Below are 23,797 nucleotides of genomic sequence, written 5' to 3' on the forward strand. Positions count from 1 at the left end.
CCTGCTCTGTTAGTCCATGGAGTGACTTTGTTTTGAATTCTACAGAAGATAAACTTGCTGGCTTAGGAAATCACCTGCAAAGATGATGTTCAAACAGAGAACAATGTATTTACAAAATGGATTATTTTCATGCTGATAAAGTTGGACAGAATTGCTGAAATCTCTGAAGCTGCCAGAGCAGTTTGTGTTGTGGAAGCAAAAGAGACTGGTCACAAGTTTTACTTAGCAAGCACTGCAGTTCAGAGCTATAGTGTACAGGATTATAAATTATTAATTTTTTCAGTATCAATTTTCCCCAAATCACTTTTCCAGGAGAACATAACTACTGTTGTCTTGCCTTGATACTATTAAGCTTGTTGCAGTCTCCTGAGAACCCCAGTAATCAAGGCACAAAAAACCCCCAAGCCACACTGGAGACCATAATGAGCTTCTTGATTTTCTTGCTGTGAGATAATAAATAGTGTTTATATCCAGGGAAAAGAAATGTAAGAAATCACATTAGCATGTGGGAGTTTTGAAATCTCAGGCTATGTCATGGCTCTGTTTCTGTGTTGACATGCAGTAACCAAGCACCGGTACAATATACTTAATTGCACTGTCTTTCAGGTTATTACCCCTGAAGAAATTATCCACCCTGATGTGGATGAGCATTCCGTGATGACTTACCTGTCCCAGTTCCCCAAAGCCAAGCTGAAACCAGGAGCTCCTTTAAAACCCAAACTGAATCCAAAGAAAGCAAGGGCTTATGGCAGAGGTAAGGACTTGGTGAGCTGAAGCTGTGTGGAGCATGTAACTCTTCAGAAAGCTGGGTGGGGTTTTCTGCTTATGTTGAACTCCAGACCTACTGTAACTGACTTCAAAGTTTCACTTGTATACTCTTGGTGTGGTGCCTGGTTTCAGAAATACATGGATATAGTCCAAAAGACACTCCTAGTTCTAACATGTAAATTCCCCAAAGTCTCTGAACCTGTTCTGCAAGCTGCCAGCCTCCCATCCACAGCTGGGAGAAGTAGCATGGCATGGGGTGAAAACAGCCTTGGTGTGAAAGTCAAGCTAGCAGTACTGCTGCTGACTGTCAGTGATCTAGCAGTGAATGCTTATTGTGATAAAGCACTCCTTTAGAGAGGAAAAACCTCATGCCTTCTGTGTCTCTCTTATCCTAGCACTTATCCTACTTAGGGTTTATGTCCTTTGTTGATGCCTTCCACAGCAAACCACAACACATAGAAAAGTTTTTCAGGCCCCAGATGTATAAATGACTGATCAACCTGCCTCAATCTGTCAAGTCTGTCTTTAGTCATGTTCTTATTCTTTCAAAAACTGTAATTACTTTATTGTACTCGTGTATGCAATGCTCTGGAGCCATTGTAATGGAAATTATGAGGGGTGAGTGGCTCTTCTTGAAAGATTGATGTTTTTCTGAAGTTAATTGCCAAAACAGAGTCACTAAGTACAATTGGCCATTCTGCCTGCTAACATGTGTCAGACTTGGAAGGTGACTCTGGAAGCAAGGGACTCACTACCAAGCTGGTCAGAGTCTTTTGACAGATGAGGAACAGGTTTTCAAGCTTTCAGAAAATGGTGACTGTCAAATGTGAAGTGGTCAGTCTTAGCTTTTTTTTTTTTTAATGTTTTCCATGTAAGTGCTCATAATCTCTCAACATGAGTCTCAGCTGTAGTACAGCACTCTGGGCACTGCAGTGGTTTGGTTTGCACTCAGGGCAGCTGTGTGTAGACCTGATGTAGAATGAGCCTGCAGAGGGGATGTACAGAGTCATGCAGAGCATCAATGATGCCCTGTGAGTTCTCGTTTAACCAGCTAAAGCAGACCTCTGATAAGAGAGTAAAATCTAGAAAATGAAATGTTGGCTAAGAAAGTGTTGTGACTAATGTTATCCTGCCTGAAGCTGTCTTCGTAGGATAAGCAATCATCTTGCACTTTCAGAAGAGGGATACATAACTTGAATGAAAACCATACCCTAATGCTTGTGAGGTAAAGATACTGTGACTGAAGAGCAAATTTATAGCTGTTTAAGCAATAAGACTCCATAAAACTGAAGATCGAATTTATAGCTGTTTAGGCGAGATGATAATCTAGGGTTTGGTTTGAAAGAATGAATATGTCAATTGTTAACACCTTATCTGAATGCTCAGATTTCCTAGTAAAAACATGATCTTCCTTGCATTGCTCTCAAGTTATTGTTTTCTGAAGATAAACAAGTTCAGGAATTCTGTTGTTCACAACCACTTCCTTTATAATCTATCAGACGTTGCACTTTCCACTAATTGTGCTATGGAGCAGTAGTGCCCACGTTTTTATAATAAGCCAAGGAGCAATTCCCTTGGACGGAAGGGTATATGTGTTTTGGCTAGTCTGGAACTGGCAATTTTGGGAAGTTCTTCCACCCACTCAGTCTGACACCACCATGACAGATGTCATGACCTGGGACTGTGTAGAGGGAGATGATGAAACCCTGCTGGTAAATGCGTGCTGTAGCAGGCCCTGTGCTGAGGAATAAGAAAACTGATTAAAAGTTAAGTGGAAGCCTCACTGAACAGCAGGATTTTTGTGGTTTAAAGAGATTCCTGCATGCCATTTCCACACTGTTCACTCTGGCAAAGTAGTCTGGGCAGCTCTGAATGAACAGTAAATCTGAGCAGTGTCTGTACTGTTGGGTTCTGAAAATGGAGTAAGATGGAACAGTAGAGGTAAAAATTGGCTTGCTTGAGTCCTTTACCCTTGGCTCTAGGGTAATGTCTTTACCAAAAGGCTTTCCAAAATTTCTTTCCCTTCATGTGGTACAGCACATTTCAGCATTTAGCTGTGTGAAGTAGAGCAACTCCTAAAGAGAAGCTGATGCACTTACCCCACTTGCTGTCAGCATTGGATGGGCAGTCGCCGGCAATGGGGGTGACCCTCAGTACCTGCTGGGGTAACTTGCTTTCATCTGAATGCAGGTACCAGCCAGCTTCCTGACTCTGTCAGAGATCCTAGGATGAGTTGACTGCCAATGGTTCAACCAATTTTTAAAAATGCTTCTATTGTAAGAGCAGGCCTTATTGTGAGCATGATGCTCTGGGCAGTGGGTGAGGAGGTGTCATGCAGTGGCCTGGGGAAGCTGGTGCTGGGGGCTTGTGTGGGCGAATGGGTTGGACAGCTTTTTGGTAGCCTCCAAATTGTCTTTTGAGTTTTGTGGCAACAGCTTATGTACTGTTCTGTGCCTTTCTCACAGGGATTGAGCCTCATGGGAACATGGTGAAGCAGCCTGCCATCTTCACAGTGGACACCATCAGTGCTGGGCAGGGTGACCTGATGGTCTTCATAGAGGATCCAGAAGGAAACAGAGAGGAGGTATGTATGTTAAATGTTTTGTATGGAAAAGTAAAGTTGGTCTGTATGCTGAAGTTTCTGCAGTAACCTTCATCTTTCACAAGTGAGGTCTTAACAGATAAGTCATCTAAAAAGAAGTTACGAAATACAATATATCAAAAGTGCAAGAAGCTTCAAGCCTTTCCTAATTGCCTTACTGGATGAACTTGAAAAAATGTCACTATCTGCAACTAAGCAACACAACTCCAGTGTCCAGTAGTTGCAGTGCTTTAGCTTGACTGGCCAAGTACACTCTGACCTGCTTTTAGATAACACACATCACTAAATCACTGTCTGCCCTTACTCATTCTTCAAGAATGGCTAAAGCAGCTATTTAGGTGCCATGAATCATTTTGAGTTAAAATGCTGGTTTTAATGTTTATAGAAATTCTCATCCAAGTGCTCCACTTGATCATGTTACAACATTCCAGAAAAATACAGCTGTACATTGGACTCAATGTCTCCTCAGTTTTGGCCTGCCCCGGTAGAGCAATTCACAGTGAGGGAAAGGGCTGGGGTGGGGAGAAGGTGCCTTGCTTCCTCTCTTGTGAAGACTAAACCAATGTGGTGTTTTCCATGTGAAAAGAGGAGGTGGCAAGGATCCCTGCTCCCACAGCAACAAGTCTCTAGCATTGCTGACTCTGAAATAGTTTGCAGTATCAAGTGGTCCCCAGAAAAGTATTCCTCTGGCATGCGTGGGCACGGCTCAGTGATGGATGTGTTTCTCTCCTAGGCAAAGATAACACCATCCAGTGACAAAAACAAGACTTATTCAGTCCAGTATGTTCCAAGGGTTACTGGACCTCACAAGGTGAGTTGTGTGTCAATAACCAGTGTTCTCTTGCTAAACACCCTGTTCTGCTGGTTGTTACTGTGAGCCCCTGAGGGCTGCCTGTTCAGTGACAGGTCATAGCCACTCTAGGCATCCTGAAGAAAAGGAAAACTTAATTCTCCAGCTGGGCTTTTTGGGCTGCTCCCTTCTCAAGGGGAAAAGAAGTGTGTGTTGGGAGAAAGCGTGTATGTATTTGGGTATCAAGTACTACAGCTGGCTCTTCTCTCACGTGTGGTCACTTCCTGCACCTCTTGAAGCCAGCTTTGTGTGTTGTCACAGAGATGCAGATGAAAATACCAGTTTGTTTCTTTGCTGGTGGAACTGTACACTGTGGGCATTTTCAAGAGAAGGTTCACCACCCAACTCTGTCCCTGGATACCCATAAAAGCAGGTTTATAATGGGTGATCCTGTGGCTTTCACACTTGCCAGAGTGGCTCATCCCCACAGCCTGCCTGAAAAAATAAATGCAACTTTTCATTGCTGGATGGTGATCTGCCTCTTATTGTCACATCCTGATTGAAGTATCCCCAGGTGTGGCTGACTCTGTGAGCAGCACTTTAAGGATGTGTCCAGCAGTTACACTGTATGGACAGGATGAAGGCTGGGGGATGGATGGTCTCTCACCTCTGAGGCAAAGACTCTCTGTGCTGGGAATGCAGGTGTGACCCTGCACTTGGTTTCATGGCAGCGATGCTGAGCTCTGCCTCTACCCAGTGAGTCTGAGCTGCTGCTCTCTGTCTCTAGGTTTCAGTCCTGTTTGCTGGGCAGCACATCTCAAAGAGCCCATTTGAAGTGAATGTTGACAAAGCCCAGGGAGATGCAAGCAAAGTGACAGCAAAGGGACCAGGACTGGAGGCAACAGGGAACATTGCCAACAAGCCTACCTACTTTGACCTCTACACAGCAGGTAAGCAGGATGAAGGTGGACAGAAATCCTGCAGTTACCTCAAATGTCAGAATCTAAGGCCTTGGAGAAATAAAAAAACCTGAAAAGTGGATGAGGATTTGTAGCCTCATCAAGTTCAGAGGTGAAATAACATCCAGGCAGCTCTGAAGGCTTCAGCTGTCTATGAAATATTTGACATGTGGAGCTGAGCTGGGGCAGGAGGGTACTAAGCCTTACCCAGAAATTTGCCGTGAGTTTGCTAAATGGCAGGAGGCAAGTTCCTGGCTGGTTTCTTCTCCCAACTCATTTTGAACAGGAATGTGACAGGTTGAATAAATGTGAAGGATAAACTGTGAGCAAACTGTAAATGCGTAGTCTGTTCTGTATTTAGCTCTACAGAAAGAACCTGCTGCAGTGCTAATAGAAGTTCATACTTCAGTGATGAACTGGTGTCAACCTCTATTGTAATTATTAGAGGGCTACTATCTTCATTAGGGCATCTCCATCACATTATTTGTTGTCTGCAATTAGGCCAATGCTGTAGCCTAGAGGAATGAGTCAATAAGATGCTACAAATGCTAATTCATTTAGAACAATGTGAAACTACTTAGGGCAGTTACTTGTAGCATTTAAACACTGAAATATGCTGAGTAGCATATTTGCATTGCCTTCTGCCTGAGGGAGCTTAGGAATAAAATTAAATGTGGTTATAGTGAGGGGAAGTATTATGTTCAGCCTCTAATTGGGAGAGGGAGTGGTCTGAATCATGTAAAGACATGTCTGGCCTCTGAAAGTATATAGAAAACTGTTTTTGTTGTATGATGAGTTGAATAAAGTGTGAGAAGAGCAGGTGTCTGAACAAAAGTGAATAGGTCTGGCAGAGAAGGCTTCTTGTCCAGAGCAGCATGCACATTGTCCAATCTTTTAATCTAAACCACTTCAAAGCTTGAGAGTTTGAACTGACTAGTAGTGCTGTGGGCTGATCTGTGATAGAGGTGTTAGAGTGGTAGCCATGGGATAACCAGGCTGTATGTATATTCAGTACCATGATACTGTTGTGAAACCCTGTGGCTGGAGCAGCAGACCCCTTGTCAGTTTGGCTTCATGGAGATGCCACCATCCTGTCTTGCCCCCTCCCCACTCTAATGTTTGGTTGCTCTCAGCAAAAGGTGAACACAGAGGCTGTTCCTAGTAATGGCAGCAGAAGGTGACTGGCTGAGCCCAGACAGCTGGCAGTGGTCCAAAACACAGTGCCTGTTGCTGTGGGGAAGCTGAGGCTCAGGTGGGCTTGTTTCCTTTGCAGGTGCTGGTGTGGGTGATGTGACTGTGGAAGTAGAGGATCCTCAAGGGAGAAGCCTTGCTGAAGTTGTAGTAGAAGACAAAGGCAACCAAGTCTACCGTTGCACCTACAAACCTGTTCAAGCTGGTCCTCACATTGTCAAAGTGACTTTTGCTGGGGAGGCAATTCCCAAAACTCCTTGCACTGTTCTCATTGGAGAGGGTATGTTTTTTAAAAATACGCCTAAACATAGAGGGCCATTTTTGTCCTTGGATGTGATCACAGAATATTCTTGAATCTTGCCTTGTACATTCTTTGTACCTTTCAACACTTTGGTCCTGATCAGTGGGTCATCAGGTATTCACAGGGTAAACCAGTGCTCTCTAACAGCAATATGGCTTTTGTTGCTAGTTTCCTTTCTGCTTAGACTTCCAAATGTTAAGCTGCCCCTTGTAATATTTTTTTGAATGACCTATGCAGCTATGCAGCATCTGCTGTTTTCCACCTTTGTTCCTCAAATGACTGTATTTACTGTTTTCCTTCTTAACTGACACCTAACTTGCTTTCTGTTCCATCCTTACGTGCTCCTACGCTTTTAGATCTCTGCTCATCTCTCCTGAGCTACCCTCCATTTGTGGAATTTTGGACTTCACTGCTAATGGCTTCATAGTTGGTAAGAGGTGTGCAGGATGCTCTGTCATGTTTGCTTTTCGTGAGCTTCTAGCCTGCAGCTTGTCCCAGCCAAAAGAGCTTTTGGTTTTGTTGGGATTGGGGAGGAAAGTTGCAAGCAAACTGAAGCGGCGTGTGACCCAGTCAGTGAAACTGGCTTAACCACAAGCTGCCTGACGCAGCTGTATAAGCTCTTTGCAAGTTGTTCCCACTCCACGTCGGCCACGCTCCTGTGTGTTCCCACTGAGCTTTCAGTGCTAGCAGATGGCACACGATCCTTGCTCGCACCATCCGGTGTAGGACATGGAGTGGTGGTGGCTGCTGCAGGGGTGAGCTGTTGCAATGAGGGAAAACCTAAGGAGCTGCTTGGCAGATGTGTGCTCCTGCTGTAAGCTCGGTGTGTTTTGGGAAAATGCATGTTCAGTTTACATTGCTGAGAAGCTGTGGTTATCTGTAAGTCTCTTCAAACCCTTCAGGTCTCTGGTGTTGAAGACCTCATGATAGCTGGGATTGTGTAAGGAAAACTGTTCTTAAGTGTATGGTACTTATTTCTGTAGCCACTCTGCAGGCCTGGAGGAGCACTTGAGGAAAGAAGCCAAGCATAAGCCTAAGCCATGTGTAACCTCCTTCCCCTACCCATGGCTGCTTCAGTCTGCAGAGGGCTTGGTGGCTTTGCTTCTTTGCAAATGTGAGCTGTGACAAGCAGAGGGATTTTGATGCTACATCTCCTAATGAAGCGCATGCAAAAATCAGCCTTGCTACTAGCATTCTCCCAGTCACATGCTTCTGAAAGACCAGCACAGTAACTCTGTTCAGTGGGGCTTATCTGCAAAGGGAACCTTCACCCCACACTGCAGTGTGCCTCAACACAAAAGGCATCAGGAAGGTTATGTCTGTGGTGAGTTATCTGTAAGTGATAGCTGTGTAAAAGTCTTGTATTGATAACTGGCATCGAATTGGAAAGCAACAGGGCTTCAGTGTTTGTTAAATTCTAAAAAACAGCCCAGAGCTGCCTGGCTGCACTGACTGCTACTGCCCAAAAGCCATGAGGCAGTCAGGGACTGGGCAGACTCCTGTCTGTGCCTTAATGCTGTAACCCTAAAGCTTGTGCTGAAAGCTAGGCTGTGGTTGCCCTGAGTCAACGGTAAACTAAAGGTTGTTCCAGGCTGGCTGGGCTGCCTGTATGTTGAGAATCAAAGACAGTGTTAATGCCTGGAATTGCCTTGCAGCCTGCAACCCCAATGCATGCCGTGCCACTGGTCGAGGGCTGCAGCCCAAGGGCGTCCGCATGAGGGAAACAGCCGACTTCAAGGTTGATACCAGAGCAGCAGGGAGTGGAGACCTTGGAGTGACTATAAAGGGACCAAGTGAGTGTTGATGTAAATCTGTCCTGTGGATGTGTTCTGGAGAAAGCAGGGGGTCAAAACCTGGGAAAAGGAAGAGCAGTAAGGAGGTGGTGTCCTGATGGAACTGATGGCATCTGTATCATAAAAAGCCAAATTTCAGAAGGGTTTTTTGGTACTTTGTGTCTAGTGTGAAGGTTTAGACCTGCAGGGGTGGGTAAGATAACGTCTGGTTTTAGTTCTATTTTAATGCATCAGTTAGCAAAACTGAGAAAACCCATGCATCTACCTGCCATGGCCTCCAAGCTTTATGGGTACACATTGCATCTTCATCTGATTTGTGGGAGCAAGTCATGCTCCAGAGTCTCTGTCAGAGTGGAAATCCTGCTCTCATAAAGCTGGGAAGGCTCAGAGCAGCATTCCTGGTGGCTCTGGCTGCTTAGGCACATGAGCAGAGGAGGAAAGGGAACCTGCAGGCTGACATGGAGACCATCTGCCAGGATCCATCCCAGATCCTTTGGTGTGCCCTGAGCTCTGGATGTGGCTCTGTGCCTGGCAGGCTGGAATGATGGGAGCACAGTGGCTACTGACTGGTGAGGCTGCCGGCAGCAGTGGCTGTGCTGCTGCTCGAGAGGAGCAGCAGAGCCAGTCACCTTCCCCCCAGTTACCTCCCCCCAGCTGGGACAGCATTCAAAGGTGCATTGTATTGCCTTCACCTCCTCCACAGCACAGAGCTCTGACTGTGTGGCTTCATGCAGTTGGGGGGAAAAAAGTAACAGACGTATCGATGTAAATTTTAGTGTATTAAGCTTTTCTCCCTGAATTCTTCATCTTGAAGAAAATGAAAAGTAGGCATTCTCTGCATATTTGTGGTTACAAAGTCTGACAAATGTTAAGCTTTTTTGTTTTAACATATGACATGCATCATACTGCAGACTAAGAAAATAAAACACAAGGGAACCTATTAAGTCTGGTAACTTAAAATACTTTCTGCTGTATTTCTTCTGGAAGTGTTTGCTGTCTTTGTCCTAGAGGGCAGCTAGAACTAACTTCCCTTATAACCTGACCTTTTTTTTTTGTTGGAAGAAATTTATTCTTGCAAGCTAAAATAAATACTGGAAAACATGAACTTGTCTGAGTAATTGAAAGCAGGATGGAAGCTGTTAAGTTTAATGCTGAACTGATCTTTCAACAGAGGGCTTGGAGGAGTTGGTGAAACAAAAAGGCTTTATGGATGGTGTATATGCATTTGAATATTATCCAGCTACCCCAGGGAAGTATGTTGTCACGATTACATGGGGTGGCCACAACATCCCAAAAAGGTGAGTTAGAAGCAGCTTTGGGGGCATTTTTGTGCCCTTCAGTGGGTTATGTAGTTGGTGAGCATTTAAAGCAATGCTGAACTTTGAAGAAACTGGGGGGACAAGTTAGTGGCACATGGTTGTGTTAACAGTTTATCTGCAGCCTGGTTTAGGGCTGGAACTGCTTATACTGAGCAAGCTCTGAAGGGTGATTTGCATCAGTCTTTCTAAACTCAAAATCATGAATACAAAAACTAATAAAACTTGGATCGTGCAGCTTGGACTTTGCTGTGAGTTTTTGAAGGGATTTGTTATTTTAGTGTTCAAGGCTACAGCAAAGCAGACCAAGCTAAGTGTTTGACACTCAGGGTTTGTGGTGCAAGATTTAAGCATGTGGTGGCTTGGATGACCTCTCTGCTAGAAAGACACTCTGCTGGGCACTGTGCCACCACATGGTAGCATCTATTAATATGGAAAATCCAATGTAAAGCCTCATTAAAATGCCTGGGGAAAAACATAGATGCTGTATTTGTCCTCATTTCTAATACCTGGTTTGTTTTCATCTTGTAGCCCCTTTGAAGTTCAAGTGGGTCATGAAGCAGGTCCTCAGAAAGTGCGAGCCTGGGGGCCAGGACTGCACGAGGGAATTGTGGGCAAATCGGCTGACTTCGTGGTCGAGTCCATTGGCACTGAAGTTGGTTCTCTTGGTATGTTACTTATTTAGTTTGTCTGAAATATTTATATATATTTCAATGCTAGCAAAGAACTCATGAGAAACGATGGCTTTCCCTACAGTAAAAAAAGCATGTCTGTAAGATGTTGTGATCTAAACACAAACAGCTATCAGAGTATCAAGGGAAGTCCTAGAGACAGGAGTGTGTGTTAAGGGTGGGTGTTAATGTGTAGTTTTGTGGGATGGGGTGCAAAAAGGAATGATGGATTATGTCCCATATTGTTGAAGAAGGGTGATGGAGAGATCAGGCGTGGTTATGGCTGACGAAAAGCTATTTGTGGAAGTAGTGTTAAGTTAGCAGCTACCCCAAACCTAATATGAGGAACCTACTTGTTCCTTTTTCAGGCTTTGCCATAGAAGGTCCTTCTCAGGCTAAAATTGAGTGTGATGACAAGAATGATGGCTCGTGTGATGTGAAGTATTGGCCCAAAGAGCCTGGTGAATATGCTGTGCACATCATGTGTGATGATGAGGACATAAAAGACAGCCCTTACATGGCCTTCATCCGACCGGCTTCAGGCGACTTCAACTCAGATAAGGTGGTGTATGAGAGTTCACCCACGGCATAGCAGGTCTATGATGTAACTACAGTAGAGATGTTTCTGAAGGATTCTAGTAGCAGACTTGACTCTTGAGCTGTATCTGCTTAAAGCTCTGAATTTGCCAAGCTCCAGCCAGTTACTATCCAGCTTTTTCTAATAGCACTGTTGTGGTTTTGATTTAATGTAATGGAAACCTGCCAAAGTAGTATCCTGTACTTCATGGGTTTTGTGGAGGGGGCAGGTCTTTATAACTAAATCACTTAGTTTTGCTTCTCTTTCTGAACTGCAAACTAATAGTCTTGAGGTGCTTTTTTAGGTGAAAGCTTATGGCCCAGGTCTGGAGAGGACTGGCTGTATAGTGAACAATCCTGCTGAGTTCACAGTTGAAACCAAGGACGCTGGGAAAGCACCTCTGAAGATGTATGCACAGGTAAAAAGCCAAAGGCAGCTATGTGCAACTTCAACCAAAAGGCTTTAATACTGTTGAGAAAAATGCCTTAAGTATTTCTACTCGCTTAAATGCCACTTAATTCTGGGCATGTGTAATTCAGTCAAAGCTCTGTGCTTTGATCTGTGTGATGTAGGCAGGCAACAACCTAATTCAAGACAAGGTGAATTCTCTGTGGTGTATGAAAAACATGCTTTGCTTCCCTACTGAGTCTTCTCAGCAAAGCAAGGTGTAATTTCCTGGAGCTGTAATTTGGAAGTACTGAAGTGTCTCCGAGTCTGTGAATTTCCTGTGTGTTACAGGATGGTGTAATGAATGAGCAAGCATTAGACAAGGTAGACTTTGCAGGAGTGTAAATTGCATGTTTCTTCAGTGTTCTGAACTGCAGTTTTGGAAGGAAAAACCTGATGTATTTTGGAACAGTCGTGGGCTGTTCAAACCATGCAAATATTTTTTAACTATCTGAACCTTCTGCTTGTATTATTGTTTTTAGGACGGAGAAGGAAACCCTATTGATATCCAGATAAAGAGCAAGTCTGATGGTGTGTTTGCCTGTTCCTATGTGCCAGTTAAACCAATCAAACATACAATTTCTGTTGTCTGGGGAGGAGCCAATGTGCCCAATAGCCCATTTAGGGTAAGTACAGAGATGGATAGTACTTAGTTCCAGCCAAGTAAGACATTTGTGCTCACAACTACTTGTTACTGCAAATAGGATGATAAAACTCTTCTGTGAACTTCAAGGAGGTGTGCCCTTCTGCTCTGTTTTTCAGGAACCTATCCGCTTGAATAAGTCTTTCTGTTTTCACAAGCTTATGTGTTGGAGGTCTCCTGTCAGCCCTGCTGAAGCCTGGGGGATTCAGGGCAATTCATTTGGTCCTGTTTTCCTGTAGCCTCTATCCAAGCAATGCTCTGACTTGTCTGTGATTTTGAGTGTGACAGAGATGTGTAATTCTGACCTTTGTGAATCTGTGTAGGTCCTTATAGGTCAAGGGAGTCATCCTCAGAAAGTGAAAGTGTTTGGACCTGGTGTGGAGAGAACTGGCCTGAAAGCAAATGAGCCAACCCACTTCACTGTGGACTGCACAGATGCAGGAGAAGGTAAAGGCAGGCTGGGCTGTTGCCGTGGTATCAGAACCATGGGTCTTCAAAGGCAGGGGGTTATGTAGTGTTTCATGCTGGCTTTCCCTGTTCAGTGGAAAAACCTTGGGAAGCAGAACATTGCAGTGAGTTGTGATCATCCCACCTGTTACATCAGTTAACATGGTGACTTGAACTCCTGGGAAAGGGAATGGTCTGGCTGTTGGGCTGGCAGTGTCTGTGCTGTCCAGTAGGCAAACCTCCATTTCGTTTTTCCTAGGTGATGTCAGTGTTGGAATTAAGTGTGATGCTCGTGTAGTCAGTGATGAGGAAGAGGACATAGATTTTGACATCATCCACAACGCTAATGATACGTTCACAGTGAAATATGCACCGCCTGCTGCGGGGCGCTACACCATCAAAGTGCTTTTTGCTGGAGAGGTTTGTAATCTTTGTTTTGTAGCCCGATGCTTCCAGAGTCTGTTTATCTGCTCTCTGATGACCAAGCACATGCCAGTTCACAGCTGGCTCTATCCATGTTAGCTCACATGCACTTTCTCTGGTCACTGTTTATACAAAAGTGTAAAAAAACCCTAAGACTTCTTTTCTAATACTTGGATGTACACAAATGAGAGCAATTGGGTGAGGACACTGAAGTTCAAGCATGTGATATGTTGGACTGACATACTAAGTATGGTCTCAGTGATGGGGCAAAGCTGCTTTCTAAAGGATAAAAAACCTAAGTGACTCTGGAAGGAAAATGGAGGGAAAATTTTTCCTTAAAAATATAAAAGGGAGAGTTGTTAACTTTGCCCTAGAATTTCAGTGATACTACTCAGTAAGGTGGGTGTTTAAGTGAGGCAAAATTTTACTCAAAATGGTGTTGGAATTAGAGCAAAATTATCTAAATTTATTATCTGTCTAGTTTTGGCTACTGAAGAGTGACCTGTTTATGTTTAGTGCTGTGTTTCTGTTGCAGGAAATTCCTGCCAGCCCATTCAGAGTTAAAGTGGACCCTTCCCATGATGCCAGCAAAGTGAAAGCTGAAGGACCTGGGCTGAACAAAACTGGTGAGAGTTGGGTTTATGTAGTGTAGCCAGCACTGGACCGTGAGGGGCTGTGGCAGGGTAGCCACTGCCTGGCTAAGCCTTGCTGGGATGCAGCAATGCCATCCTGGGTACAGCAGGGTGAGGTGCCAGGCAATTGGAAATGGTGCCTTTCCCTTGACATTTTGCTTGACTGGGCTTTATTGGTACTGAATGCTTCTTGAGAAGAGTTTCTGTGTGCAAGCTCTGCATAAATTAGGATTAACATTTTTCTCCAGGTGTGGAAAATGGCAAGCCAACACACTTCACTGTGTTCACCAAGGGAGCTGGAAAAGCACCGCTGGATGTGCAGTTCAGCAGCCCAGTGCCGGGAGAGGCAGTGGTGGATCTGGATGTCATTGACAACTATGACTATTCCCACACTGTTAGGTACACTCCCATACAGCAGGTAAGTCCAACTCATGCAGCAGTACAAGACTGAATAGCTCATGTTGATGTCGTCCAGCAACCTCCCTACCTGGTATCTGCGCACAGAGGAACAAGCCAGAAAGCCTTGCCAGGGTGTCCTGTTCCCCAGGATCCCTAAAGCCTGCAGTACAATTAGGATTGGAAAGTACTAATGCAGTTTTCTGGCATACCCACTGATAGCTTGCCATTGTTTTCTTCTCTGGGGAAAAGAGAGACACCGAAGCAGTAGCACACAGCTTACATCATCATTGAAGAAGAAAGTTGGCAAACCTTTCCAGACTCCAAAATGGAGCTGGCTGCTGCCCGAGCTGCTCTGGGCTGCCATGGTCCTGCAGACCAGGTTGTGGTGTGCTGCCTCTCTCAGCAAGCTGCTCATGTCAAAGGAGATGGAGTGCAAACCAGAGCAGGGGCAAAGTGAGTTTGCGTGATGCTGTACCAGTTCGCAGTAGGACAAATAGAAAGTCAATGCTGAGGAGAGAAGCTGGGCTGCAGATAAAAATGCATCTGAAGTATCTGTCAGCATTTGAGGTTTGCCCTTAGGTTGGAAAAACTTGAGTCTGAGTCATTTTGGTTCAGAGACAGATCCTTCCTAGCAACACCATTAAAGAGCTGAAACTGGAAGCTACTAATAATAATAAGCTACTAGAAGTATTTTTCCTTGTGCTGTGCTTGTGCATTTGTAAAGGGCCACTAAACACCAGAATGCATGGATCTCATATACTTGTGAGGATGGAGGTGCTGCAGTGCTGAGATGAAAGTGTTTGGTGGCTCTTGTTCTGCTGAACAGTCAAGTGAACTACTCGGTCATCTGCACCACCTTCCTTGAATGAAGCTGCATAGGAGTGGATTGATAAGGAGGACCACAGTATTATTTAGCTGATAATGCTGGATTAACATTCTTGGAAGCACCATAGAGCTAGGGTTTGTTTTTGGATAGGCAGTTGCATGAGCTCAGGATGTGGCTGGCATGCCTGTTTGCAGAGGCTTTGGCTTGTTCAGTCAGGGTTGGTATGCAGAAGGGAACAGTTATCTGTACTCCATGCATGTGTTTGTGAGCAGTATCAGATTGCTACGTTTCACCTGAAAAGCAGTGGTGAAACAAGACAGGTTGCCCCAACCAGATTTCCTCTTGGGTCTTCCATCTTGAGAAGTGTCCTGGATCGTGGAGGAGCTGTGGGCTTACAGGAGATGCTCACAGATAGCAATGGCAGGAAAGCAATGGTTAAACAAAGGAGATGAAAATAGACTGCCAAATAATTAGAGTAGCCTTGTTGTCCCTCCAGGCTGTGAGCACATAGGTCATTCCTGGACCTTGTCTTTCTCAGGTTCCTAAGCAGTAGCTTGTGAATGAGGCTCTGGACTGTTCAGAGTAGGGGAAGGACAGACTAGGTAGTTAAATTCCTGAGGGGCCGCGTCACCGCAGAGGAGCCTTGGCTTAATGCTGTTTATTCGGCCTTATCTATCTTGTGGTGTTGCTACAGCTACCCGTGTGCGTGTTTTCTAAAAACAACCAAGAATGATCATGGAAGCTATTCCCTAGCTTGCATGAAACATCCATGGTTATTTCACTTGGGAGCCGAACTGGCCAAGAATGAAAAGTAAGCAAACAGTGAATATAGCTAAAATATGGACTGCAGTAGGAGAGAATAAAAGGAGCAGTCATTGTGGGCTGGAGTTTGCCATGGCTGTGCAGTATTCCAGCCAAAATACACAAGAGCATTAATCTTGCTGACTTGTAGAGCTTAAACCCCTGGTATTTCAGATGCTGGAATAATACAGCCTCTTTGCAGTCTTGGCTTTGGCCAGGCCTCTCCGTGTGGTGGAAAGGGATACCTGGTGTGGAGCACTGGGATGTTCGTTCAGCTGTTTAGTCTGAGCACTGGGAGAGTGGGAGTCAGCCTGAACTGGAGCCAGGCTTGGATATAATATAATTAAATATTGGAAAGAACTGTCTCTTTCTCTCTTCCTGTATTAAATAAAAACCATCTAATACTTTGAAGGGCTGCAGTGGGGTGAGAGCTTTAGTATCCACAAACCAGTAAGTTTGGCTGCAGCCAGCTAAAATGTATTAGGTGAAGTGGTTATGTACTGTTCAGATGTTTGTGTTTCTGTATGAAGTGAGGAACTGAGCTAACTTGTAAACTCTCCAACTAGGGTCCAATGAAGGTTTCAGTAACTTACGGCGGTGATCCTATCCCTAAAAGCCCTTTCACTGTGGGTGTTGCTGCGCCACTAGACCTAAGCAAAGTTAAAGTCAATGGCCTCGAAAACAGTAAGTACCTCTGGGCTGGAAGCCCTGTATTCTGCCTCTGAAGTGTCTCCTGAATCTGGGTGATTGCCAACATGTCCTGTTGGAAAAGGAGTGGGCAAAACAATCTTCCTTTAAAGTTTCTACAGTTGGGAATCAACCAGCTCCAACTTTATAGCTTGGCCACTCTGACTTAGCTCTTGAGGACTGAATTCATTTGAGATTTTTTTTGTTTGTTTTTTGGGGTTTTTTTTCCAAAGATTACATAGCAACGTGGACAAGGTGTTGCGGTTTGATTCTTTGTGGTGAACAGAGCTGACCTCTTTACCAGGCTGGGCACCCAGGGATGAAATCTGTTTTTCTCAGGGCTAGATGGCTGTTTGTTCAAATGTATGAAACTGCTACAGTGCACGCTGTCATTTGTACAGTCTTTTTGTTTTCTGAAAGTGGAACAACTTAAGACAGTGAAACTTTGTTGCTTTCCTGAAGTGAGCCTCTGATACTGTGAGACCATGTCTTACAGGTGTCTTTTGCCCTGTAGCTTTGTAGCTCCAATTAACTAAAGTATTTGTTGGATTTTTTTTCTTTGGTTTGGGAGGATTTTTTTTATTACAGAAGGATGCAGACTGTGCAGGGCTCTGCCAGTGCCTGTTCCCTCAGTGGTGTGTGTATGGGAGAATTCTTGGACCACTGTCTGATGTTAAGTAAGGAATGTAATATGGGTTTTGTCTTTTTCAGGAGTGGAAGTAGGGAAGGATCAGGAATTTGTAATTGATACCAAAGGAGCTGGTGGGCAAGGTAAACTGGATGTTAATATTTCCAGTCCTATGAGAAAAGCTGTGCCATGTCTGGTGGAACCAGTTCTGGGTAAGGAGTGCTGCACGGCAAAATACATCCCACGGGAAGAAGGGCTGTATGTGGTGGATGTGAGTTATGATGGCAACCCAATCCCAGGAAGCCCCTACACTGTGGAGGCCACACTACCTCCAGACCCCTCCAAGGTAAGTGACCGGTTTAGGGCTGTGACAGCAACTGAAACTAAAAACTGAATTGTGGGATACTGAGTGAGACTTGGCTTGGTTTGGGCCAAACCAGACCCAGGAACATCCTTAGTCCTTTTGCAGGCTCCATGACTCATTGAAGTCATTCCTGTAAGACTGTTTTTGAATAAAAACATTGAACTAATGAAGAATACTGCAAGCATTCTGTATAGGGTGGCAAATATAAGTATTGCTCCTAACTTGGCAGCAGTTGTCCTGATGAGCATCTCTACTGTATTAAGATGCTTTTTTCTAAGGAAATATATTTCAACAAAAAGATGTATATAGCCATAAAATATTTTAACATTTACATCTTTTATATTCCATGGCTATATAAAAACAGCTTTGGTCAGATTATAACTATCCTTGCCTAGAAACCTCTTTGGAGGAGAGGTACCAGCTTTACAGTAACACTGGAATGAGTGATAAAGGAAACTTTCCTTCCTGTGTATTTATAAGAGCTTGTTAATCAGGTCCCACATAAAAGCAAGTCTAACTAGGCAGTTTTCTGGCAACAACATGGAAAAGCCAGTTTAGCTCAACTGCATATTCTCTTCTAGGTAAAAGCTCATGGTCCAGGTCTTCGAGGGGGCCTTGTTGGAAAACCAGCCCAATTCACAATAGATACCAAAGGGGCAGGAACTGGAGGTTTGGGTTTGACGGTAGAAGGCCCATGTGAAGCTAAAATTGAATGCTCAGACAACGGTGATGGAACCTGCTCTGTCTCCTACCTGCCCATGAAGCCTGGAGAGTATTTTGTAAACATCCTCTTTGAAGAAGTCCACATTCCTGGTTCTCCCTTTAAGGCAGACATAGAAATGCCGTTTGATGTCTCTAAAGTCGTTGCCACGGGCCCAGGTCTGGAGCATGGTAAAGTAGGTGAGGCAGGACTGCTGAATGTTGACTGCACGGAAGCGGGTCCCGGGGACCTGCGGGTGGACATGGTATCAGACACTGGTTCCAAAGCAGAGGTCCGGATCGATGATAACAAGGACGGGACCTATGTCGTTACATACGTGCCGCTCTCGGCTGGCATGTACACCATCAAGATGAGATATGGAGGAGAGCAAGTGCCTAAATTCCCAGCCCAGGTCAAAGTGGAGCCAGCTGTGGATACAAGCAGAGTTAAAGTGTTTGGGCCAGGAGTGGAAGGAAAAGGTGAGAATAACCGTTGTTATCAGAGTTTGTAGTACTTGTGGTTGTTTATGAGTGTTCTGAGCCTTGAAAGCTGTAAAAGCCTTGTGTGTTTCCATGGTGATGCTGGGAAGGACGAAGGAGTCTCATTATGTTCCCAAACAAGTTGTTTGTCTTCGTGCTTCACCAAATGTTTTGTTGTTGGAAATATATGTGGTCCTTGAAGTGACTCTTGAAAATGTTTCCTGCAGATGTCTTCCGAGAAGCTACAACTGAGTTCACTGTGGATGCTCGACCTCTAACAAAGGCTGGTGGTGACCACATCAGGACGCAGATCACGAGCCCGTCCGGCTCCCCCACAGACTGTCTCATCCAAGACAACGCTGATGGAACATACTCAGTAGAGTACACGCCGTTTGAAAAGGGTAACCTCTGGGTTTAGGGGTTTTTTTCACTTGAAAGAGGAAAACCAGAGCAAGCTGCTCTTCTGCTACTTTCATTTGGCAAACTGCTTAGGTCTGCCAGCAACTTGTTGGCATCTTAGCAAGAGTTTTATCGGTAGAGGAGCTAATTCTGCAGGAATTATCTTTATTTTAACTTGAAGAACTGACTTTTATGTTAACTTCACTTTAGAAGAAGTGTGTAGATGGCATCTCTAGTTGATGAAACACTAGTGAAGTCTTGTGAAATGCAGGAGGAAACTCCTACCCATCTGCTGACATTTAGCTCTGTATCATCATGTAGAAGTGATGGTAAGCCATGAGTGTATTTAGGGAACTCAGGATGTTTTCCTCCTCTTAACAGGTCCGCACACAGTCAGCATAACATATGATGGTGTACCTGTGCCAAACAGTCCCTTCAGAGTAAACGTGACAGAGGGCTGCCATCCATCACGAGTGAAGGCACAAGGACCTGGACTCACAGAAGCTTTCACAAATCAGCCAAATGCCTTTTCAGTTGTCACCAGGTGACTGGACCTATTTGATCTTGAAGGAATATCTGAGGGAGGGAGGAGTGTAATGGTGTGTGTGATACAGGATGCTAAACTTGGTACAAATATTTATAAAAAGGCCATGCTATGTCCATCTAATGACTAAGTGTACTACCTCATTGTCTACTGAGCACTCTGCTTTGCAGACAATAGGGGTTGATAATTGTTGAGAATAAAACTCTATGAAAATGTGAGTGAGGTAGTGCTGAACAACTTTCCATGCCAGCACGTGCTGAAGGCTGGACATCAGAAGTCAGGTTACTGCATTTCCAAAAAGGATGAAAATGCAGCCATAGTGTGTGAAGGCTACAAAGCTGCTGTTAGAAACAGGTAATTCTAACAATGTGTATTTCTGTCTTTCAGAGGGGCAGGAATTGGTGGCCTTGGAATAACTGTTGAGGGACCTTCAGAATCTAAAATTAGCTGTAAAGATAACAAAGATGGAAGCTGCAGTGCCGAGTATGTTCCTTATGTTCCAGGAGAATACGATGTTAACATCACTTATGGGGGAGAGCATATTCCTGGTAAGAGCTCTCAGTGGCTTTCAGAAGAGGGAAGAAGCCAAGCTGAGGGTTTGGTGTGCTGTCTGCATCTCCCTCGTGCTGTGGGATATTGGTGTGATTTTGACTTTCTGCTTTTCCTGGGAGTTCAGGCCAAAAAACCAGTGGCGTTTGATCAAGGTGGACAGGGAAAGGGACAAACCCTTGACAAATAACTGGTATTATGCACAAGTGGTGCATCATACTTCAGGTCACGAAAATAACCCTCTGGTATTTGGATGCCTTCAAGATCCTGTTGTGCAATAAGAGGCAGTAATAGGTGAGCCTCTTATGGGGGTTATATTAAACTCCTCAAGTTTTGGTCACTGCAGAAAGCATAGTAGTTGTTCCCTAAACCAGATGTTTACCTGTGCATGCATTTGCACTGGATGTTTCTCATTGGTCCCATTCTCTTTGTTGACATACTGAAGGTGGTAAAATATGAAGGAAACAAGTGCCTGCATGATGCTTCATTTGCACTTCTGGTTTCTTTCATGTTTGTTTTTTTCCCTGAAGTGTGAGGAGTAGATGGATCACAACTGAATTGTTAAATAGACAGTGAAAACATAGAAGCATCATTATGCTTCTGGCTTTTTGCAGAAGCAAAGGAGTAGTGTGGAGGCTGTGGGCTTGTCTTTCATGCCTGTGGCTGAGTAATAGTAATAAAAGAGCCCGAGGAATAATAGGGATAAAAGACCTTTTTTAGTTTGTTCTCTGTAACTGTTAACTCCAGTGTTTAACACTTGCTATGTCAACTTACAGGCAGTCCTTTCAAGGTTCCTGTGAAGGATGTTGTGGATCCCAGCAAGGTGAAGATAGCAGGACCAGGCCTGGGAACAGCTGTTCGAGCCAAAATCCCACAGTCCTTCACTGTAGACGCCAGCAAGGCAGGAGTAGCACCCCTTGAGGTGGTGGTGACAGGACCCAGAGGTAAGAACTAAAATACTCCATTTGACTGTGCCCCCTTCTCTGCATTTGGATAGGTAACATGGCCCTGCTTGCCACCTGAATGAGCATTTCCTTTTGTTGCTGTTTATCTATGTGCCCCGTGACAGCTGACCCATGTGTCATGCTGGGAAAGGAGAACTGTATTGTAGGTAGTGCTGCTTTGAACATGCCTTTGATGGCTTTAGCCTAATCTTCCAAGGTAGGAGAACTGATGTGAGTAACTATCACCAGTAAACAATTGTGGCTTACTTTTAGACATCAAAAAGTAAATCTAAAGTCTAACATGCGAACAGTGACTTGGGAAACCTGTGTCACTGGGTTGCAGGATCATGGTGGAACTGCTCAGTAGTTCCCAGAGAGCAGCACGGCGCTCAAGTGACAGCATTAATGATGTTTGCATTAACCTAGAAAGCTGTGTCTCAGTGGCACAGTATCCTGGCAGTGAGTCTCTGCTGGCTGCAAGTCTCACCTTGCTAGGAGAGAGCTGCTTCCCCACTGGAGTGTCAGGTCCCACTGTGCAGGTGCCCCTCAGGTAACACTTCTTTAATTCTAGCGGATGGGACGGATTCTCAGGGATGGCGCTCCCCATTGAAAGCAATTTCGGATTTCTTTAAAGGTGGTCCGCAGGGTGACGCTGAGACAGGTTTGAACTCTCACTAACTATTGGCAATTTTGGTTCTTGGAAATGCAATTGGCAACAGCAAGAATCATCTGGAGGAGGGAGTGGGAACCAACGATGTTGCTTTTAGGCTTTGCATGGCAACTATGTAGGTTTCTTTTGTGCTTGCTTTGCTACTAATCCTTTCTGTGTTTTAAAGCCAACTTGTAATTGTAGGCTGCTTTGTGTGTTGATCTGAACTGATATGTCATGTAATCTGTTGTAGATTTAGCTTAATGCAAATTGAAATAATAGATCTTGCTATCTTAGGATTCTGGCAGCTTGCAGGGAAGCCTGCCTTTCCAAACTCCTGATTGTGAAAGACTCGGCTGGTGAATGCTACACACCAACTGGCTTTAGGGCTCAGTTCTGTGCAGTGAATCCCAGCATGTAATCTTAAAAATGATAGTTCAGATAATTGTAACTATTACTCATTTTCTTGTCTTGGAAGATCTTCCGTTCACCTTTAGCAATTGCTCTTGACCTGGACTGTACAGAAAGGCAGATCTTTCTCCAGTATTTTCATGCTAGCTTTTGTTTACAGCAAGAAGATGGGAGCCCAGAGGGCAGCGGATAACAAATCTATCTCGAGTCAATGGCTCTGAATACAAAATAAGGGAAGCTGATCACTGACCTATGCCTGTTGCTTTCATTAAAATAATAAAAATTAAATTTAGCTTGTTGCAAACTGTAAATGGGCAGTGCATCTTGGAGCTTTGTGCAGCAAATAGCTGGTGAGGAACTGGGTATTGATAGTGCAGCTGAGAAAATCGTATGTTGCTTTTTTAGGAGTTGTGGGGCCGGTTAATGTGGTGGACAATGGAGATGGCACCCACACAGTGCTGTACACCCCTATGCAGGAGGGACCCTACATGATCTCTGTCAAATATGCTGATGAAGAGATTCCTCGAAGGTAAGGTTACAAAATTAAGCTTTGGTGAACTGAAGATTTAATAATCTGGTTATGCTCTCGCAGCACATGAGCACCATTTAAGGACTAGCTGTGGTCCTTTCTACTTAACCAGTGCAACTCCTTGCACAACTTCAGGGTTCAGTGGTGGTTTGAGCCTGCTGCACCTATAGCAGACACCTCAGTGTGTACTGCAGCAGCTGACAGCCATTGACCGGGGAGCAGGGGGCAATAATGGGTTTCTCTTTAAGTCCCTTCAAGGTGAAGGTGCTTCCTACATACGATGCCAGTAAAGTGACGGCGAGCGGACCAGGTCTCAGTTCCTATGGCATTCTAGCCAGCCTGCCTGTGGAGTTTGCTGTGGATGCTAAGGATGCTGGGCAGGGGCTTCTGGCTGTACAAATCACTGTAAGTAACTCCAAAACCAAGCAGGACTGGAAACATTTTGTTCTGGGTGGGCAGGAGTCTCTCCAATCAGAAGTGTCCGCAGGTTTCCACTGGCATACGTCATGTCCTGGAGACTGGGCTGCTGGCTGGACCTGAAGGTCTGGTACAGGAAAGTCTTGCACTCTGCATTTGCAGAGCTCTTGAGGCTGCTTTAATGAAACTTTTGTCTTAAAATCATCAGTGATGCTATGTTTGGCTCATTTAACTTTACATTCTGCAAATGCCCAAAATGAGATAAACAGTTTCTTGTAAGATTATGAAAATACTGGCATCTGAAATGGAGACAGCCTTCTAGCAGTGTAGTTCAACAAGGCCATGAGATAACATCCATTCTGAGCATTATGATAAATTCACACACAAGTCTTCCTCAAGGTTGCCAGAAGTCATAAACTGCTTAAGGAGATACTGCAGGAATGTTTTTATTTGGCTTTGTTATTGTTCTTCCTGAAGTTTCTGGTGCCTGGACTCTGTGGCCTCACCAAAATGGCCTCTGGTTAGTGGACCATAAAGCACATAGCTCAGCTCTGGCATGCCTAGGTCATGGCATGGCTGGTTGTACTTGCCTTTCTGCATTCTTGTTCCTGTGCTGTCTCAGTGTCTGCTCAGGTGCAGCAAAGCAGTTGCCATTATTCTGGCATGCATGTGTGGCCTTAAAGGATCCAAAATGCTTATCAGAGCTCCTAGCCTGGCTGTGGCTTTGAAAATCAAGTTCCACAAGCCCTGCCTGGTGGAAGTGCATAGGTGATCCTCTTGGCAACATTTGTTTGCTTCTTGTTCTGAGCTGTTGAGTGCCAAACGTTTCATAAGCCTTTCTGAAAGAAGTAAGCGCTTTTGTGCTATACCTAAAATCTCAAGTCCTTTGCAGCTTATACTGTACCCCAGGC

At 44.6% G+C, this 23,797-nt stretch overlaps 1 protein-coding gene across 6 annotated transcripts in view; it reads left to right on the forward strand.

Moving 5' to 3' along the window:
* Nucleotides 1-23,797, forward strand: part of FLNB (filamin B) — a 72,291-nt gene that overhangs the window by 26,563 nt on the left and 21,931 nt on the right. For 4 of the 6 annotated variants that reach the window (XM_071550834.1, XM_071550840.1, XM_071550836.1 and 1 more), the window contains 25 exons: nucleotides 607-754; nucleotides 3,234-3,352; nucleotides 4,104-4,181; nucleotides 4,948-5,110; nucleotides 6,393-6,590; nucleotides 8,267-8,404; nucleotides 9,576-9,702; nucleotides 10,252-10,388; nucleotides 10,760-10,953; nucleotides 11,273-11,386; nucleotides 11,898-12,041; nucleotides 12,382-12,505; nucleotides 12,765-12,925; nucleotides 13,464-13,554; nucleotides 13,809-13,978; nucleotides 16,153-16,270; nucleotides 16,985-17,247; nucleotides 17,847-18,444; nucleotides 18,672-18,845; nucleotides 19,225-19,387; nucleotides 19,775-19,935; nucleotides 20,713-20,880; nucleotides 21,452-21,541; nucleotides 22,346-22,469; nucleotides 22,718-22,874. In XM_071550834.1, coding sequence (XP_071406935.1) covers nucleotides 607-754; nucleotides 3,234-3,352; nucleotides 4,104-4,181; nucleotides 4,948-5,110; nucleotides 6,393-6,590; nucleotides 8,267-8,404; nucleotides 9,576-9,702; nucleotides 10,252-10,388; nucleotides 10,760-10,953; nucleotides 11,273-11,386; nucleotides 11,898-12,041; nucleotides 12,382-12,505; nucleotides 12,765-12,925; nucleotides 13,464-13,554; nucleotides 13,809-13,978; nucleotides 16,153-16,270; nucleotides 16,985-17,247; nucleotides 17,847-18,444; nucleotides 18,672-18,845; nucleotides 19,225-19,387; nucleotides 19,775-19,935; nucleotides 20,713-20,880; nucleotides 21,452-21,541; nucleotides 22,346-22,469; nucleotides 22,718-22,874 — 4,122 coding nt within the window. The remainder of the gene's footprint in view (nucleotides 1-606; nucleotides 755-3,233; nucleotides 3,353-4,103; nucleotides 4,182-4,947; nucleotides 5,111-6,392; nucleotides 6,591-8,266; nucleotides 8,405-9,575; nucleotides 9,703-10,251; nucleotides 10,389-10,759; nucleotides 10,954-11,272; nucleotides 11,387-11,897; nucleotides 12,042-12,381; nucleotides 12,506-12,764; nucleotides 12,926-13,463; nucleotides 13,555-13,808; nucleotides 13,979-16,152; nucleotides 16,271-16,984; nucleotides 17,248-17,846; nucleotides 18,445-18,671; nucleotides 18,846-19,224; nucleotides 19,388-19,774; nucleotides 19,936-20,712; nucleotides 20,881-21,451; nucleotides 21,542-22,345; nucleotides 22,470-22,717; nucleotides 22,875-23,797) is intronic. The other 2 variants (XM_071550838.1, XM_071550839.1) reach the window with 1 other exon arrangement.

Source organism: Pithys albifrons, chromosome 3 (assembly GCF_047495875.1).
Source record: "Pithys albifrons albifrons isolate INPA30051 chromosome 3, PitAlb_v1, whole genome shotgun sequence".
Taxonomy (NCBI): domain Eukaryota; kingdom Metazoa; phylum Chordata; class Aves; order Passeriformes; family Thamnophilidae; genus Pithys; species Pithys albifrons.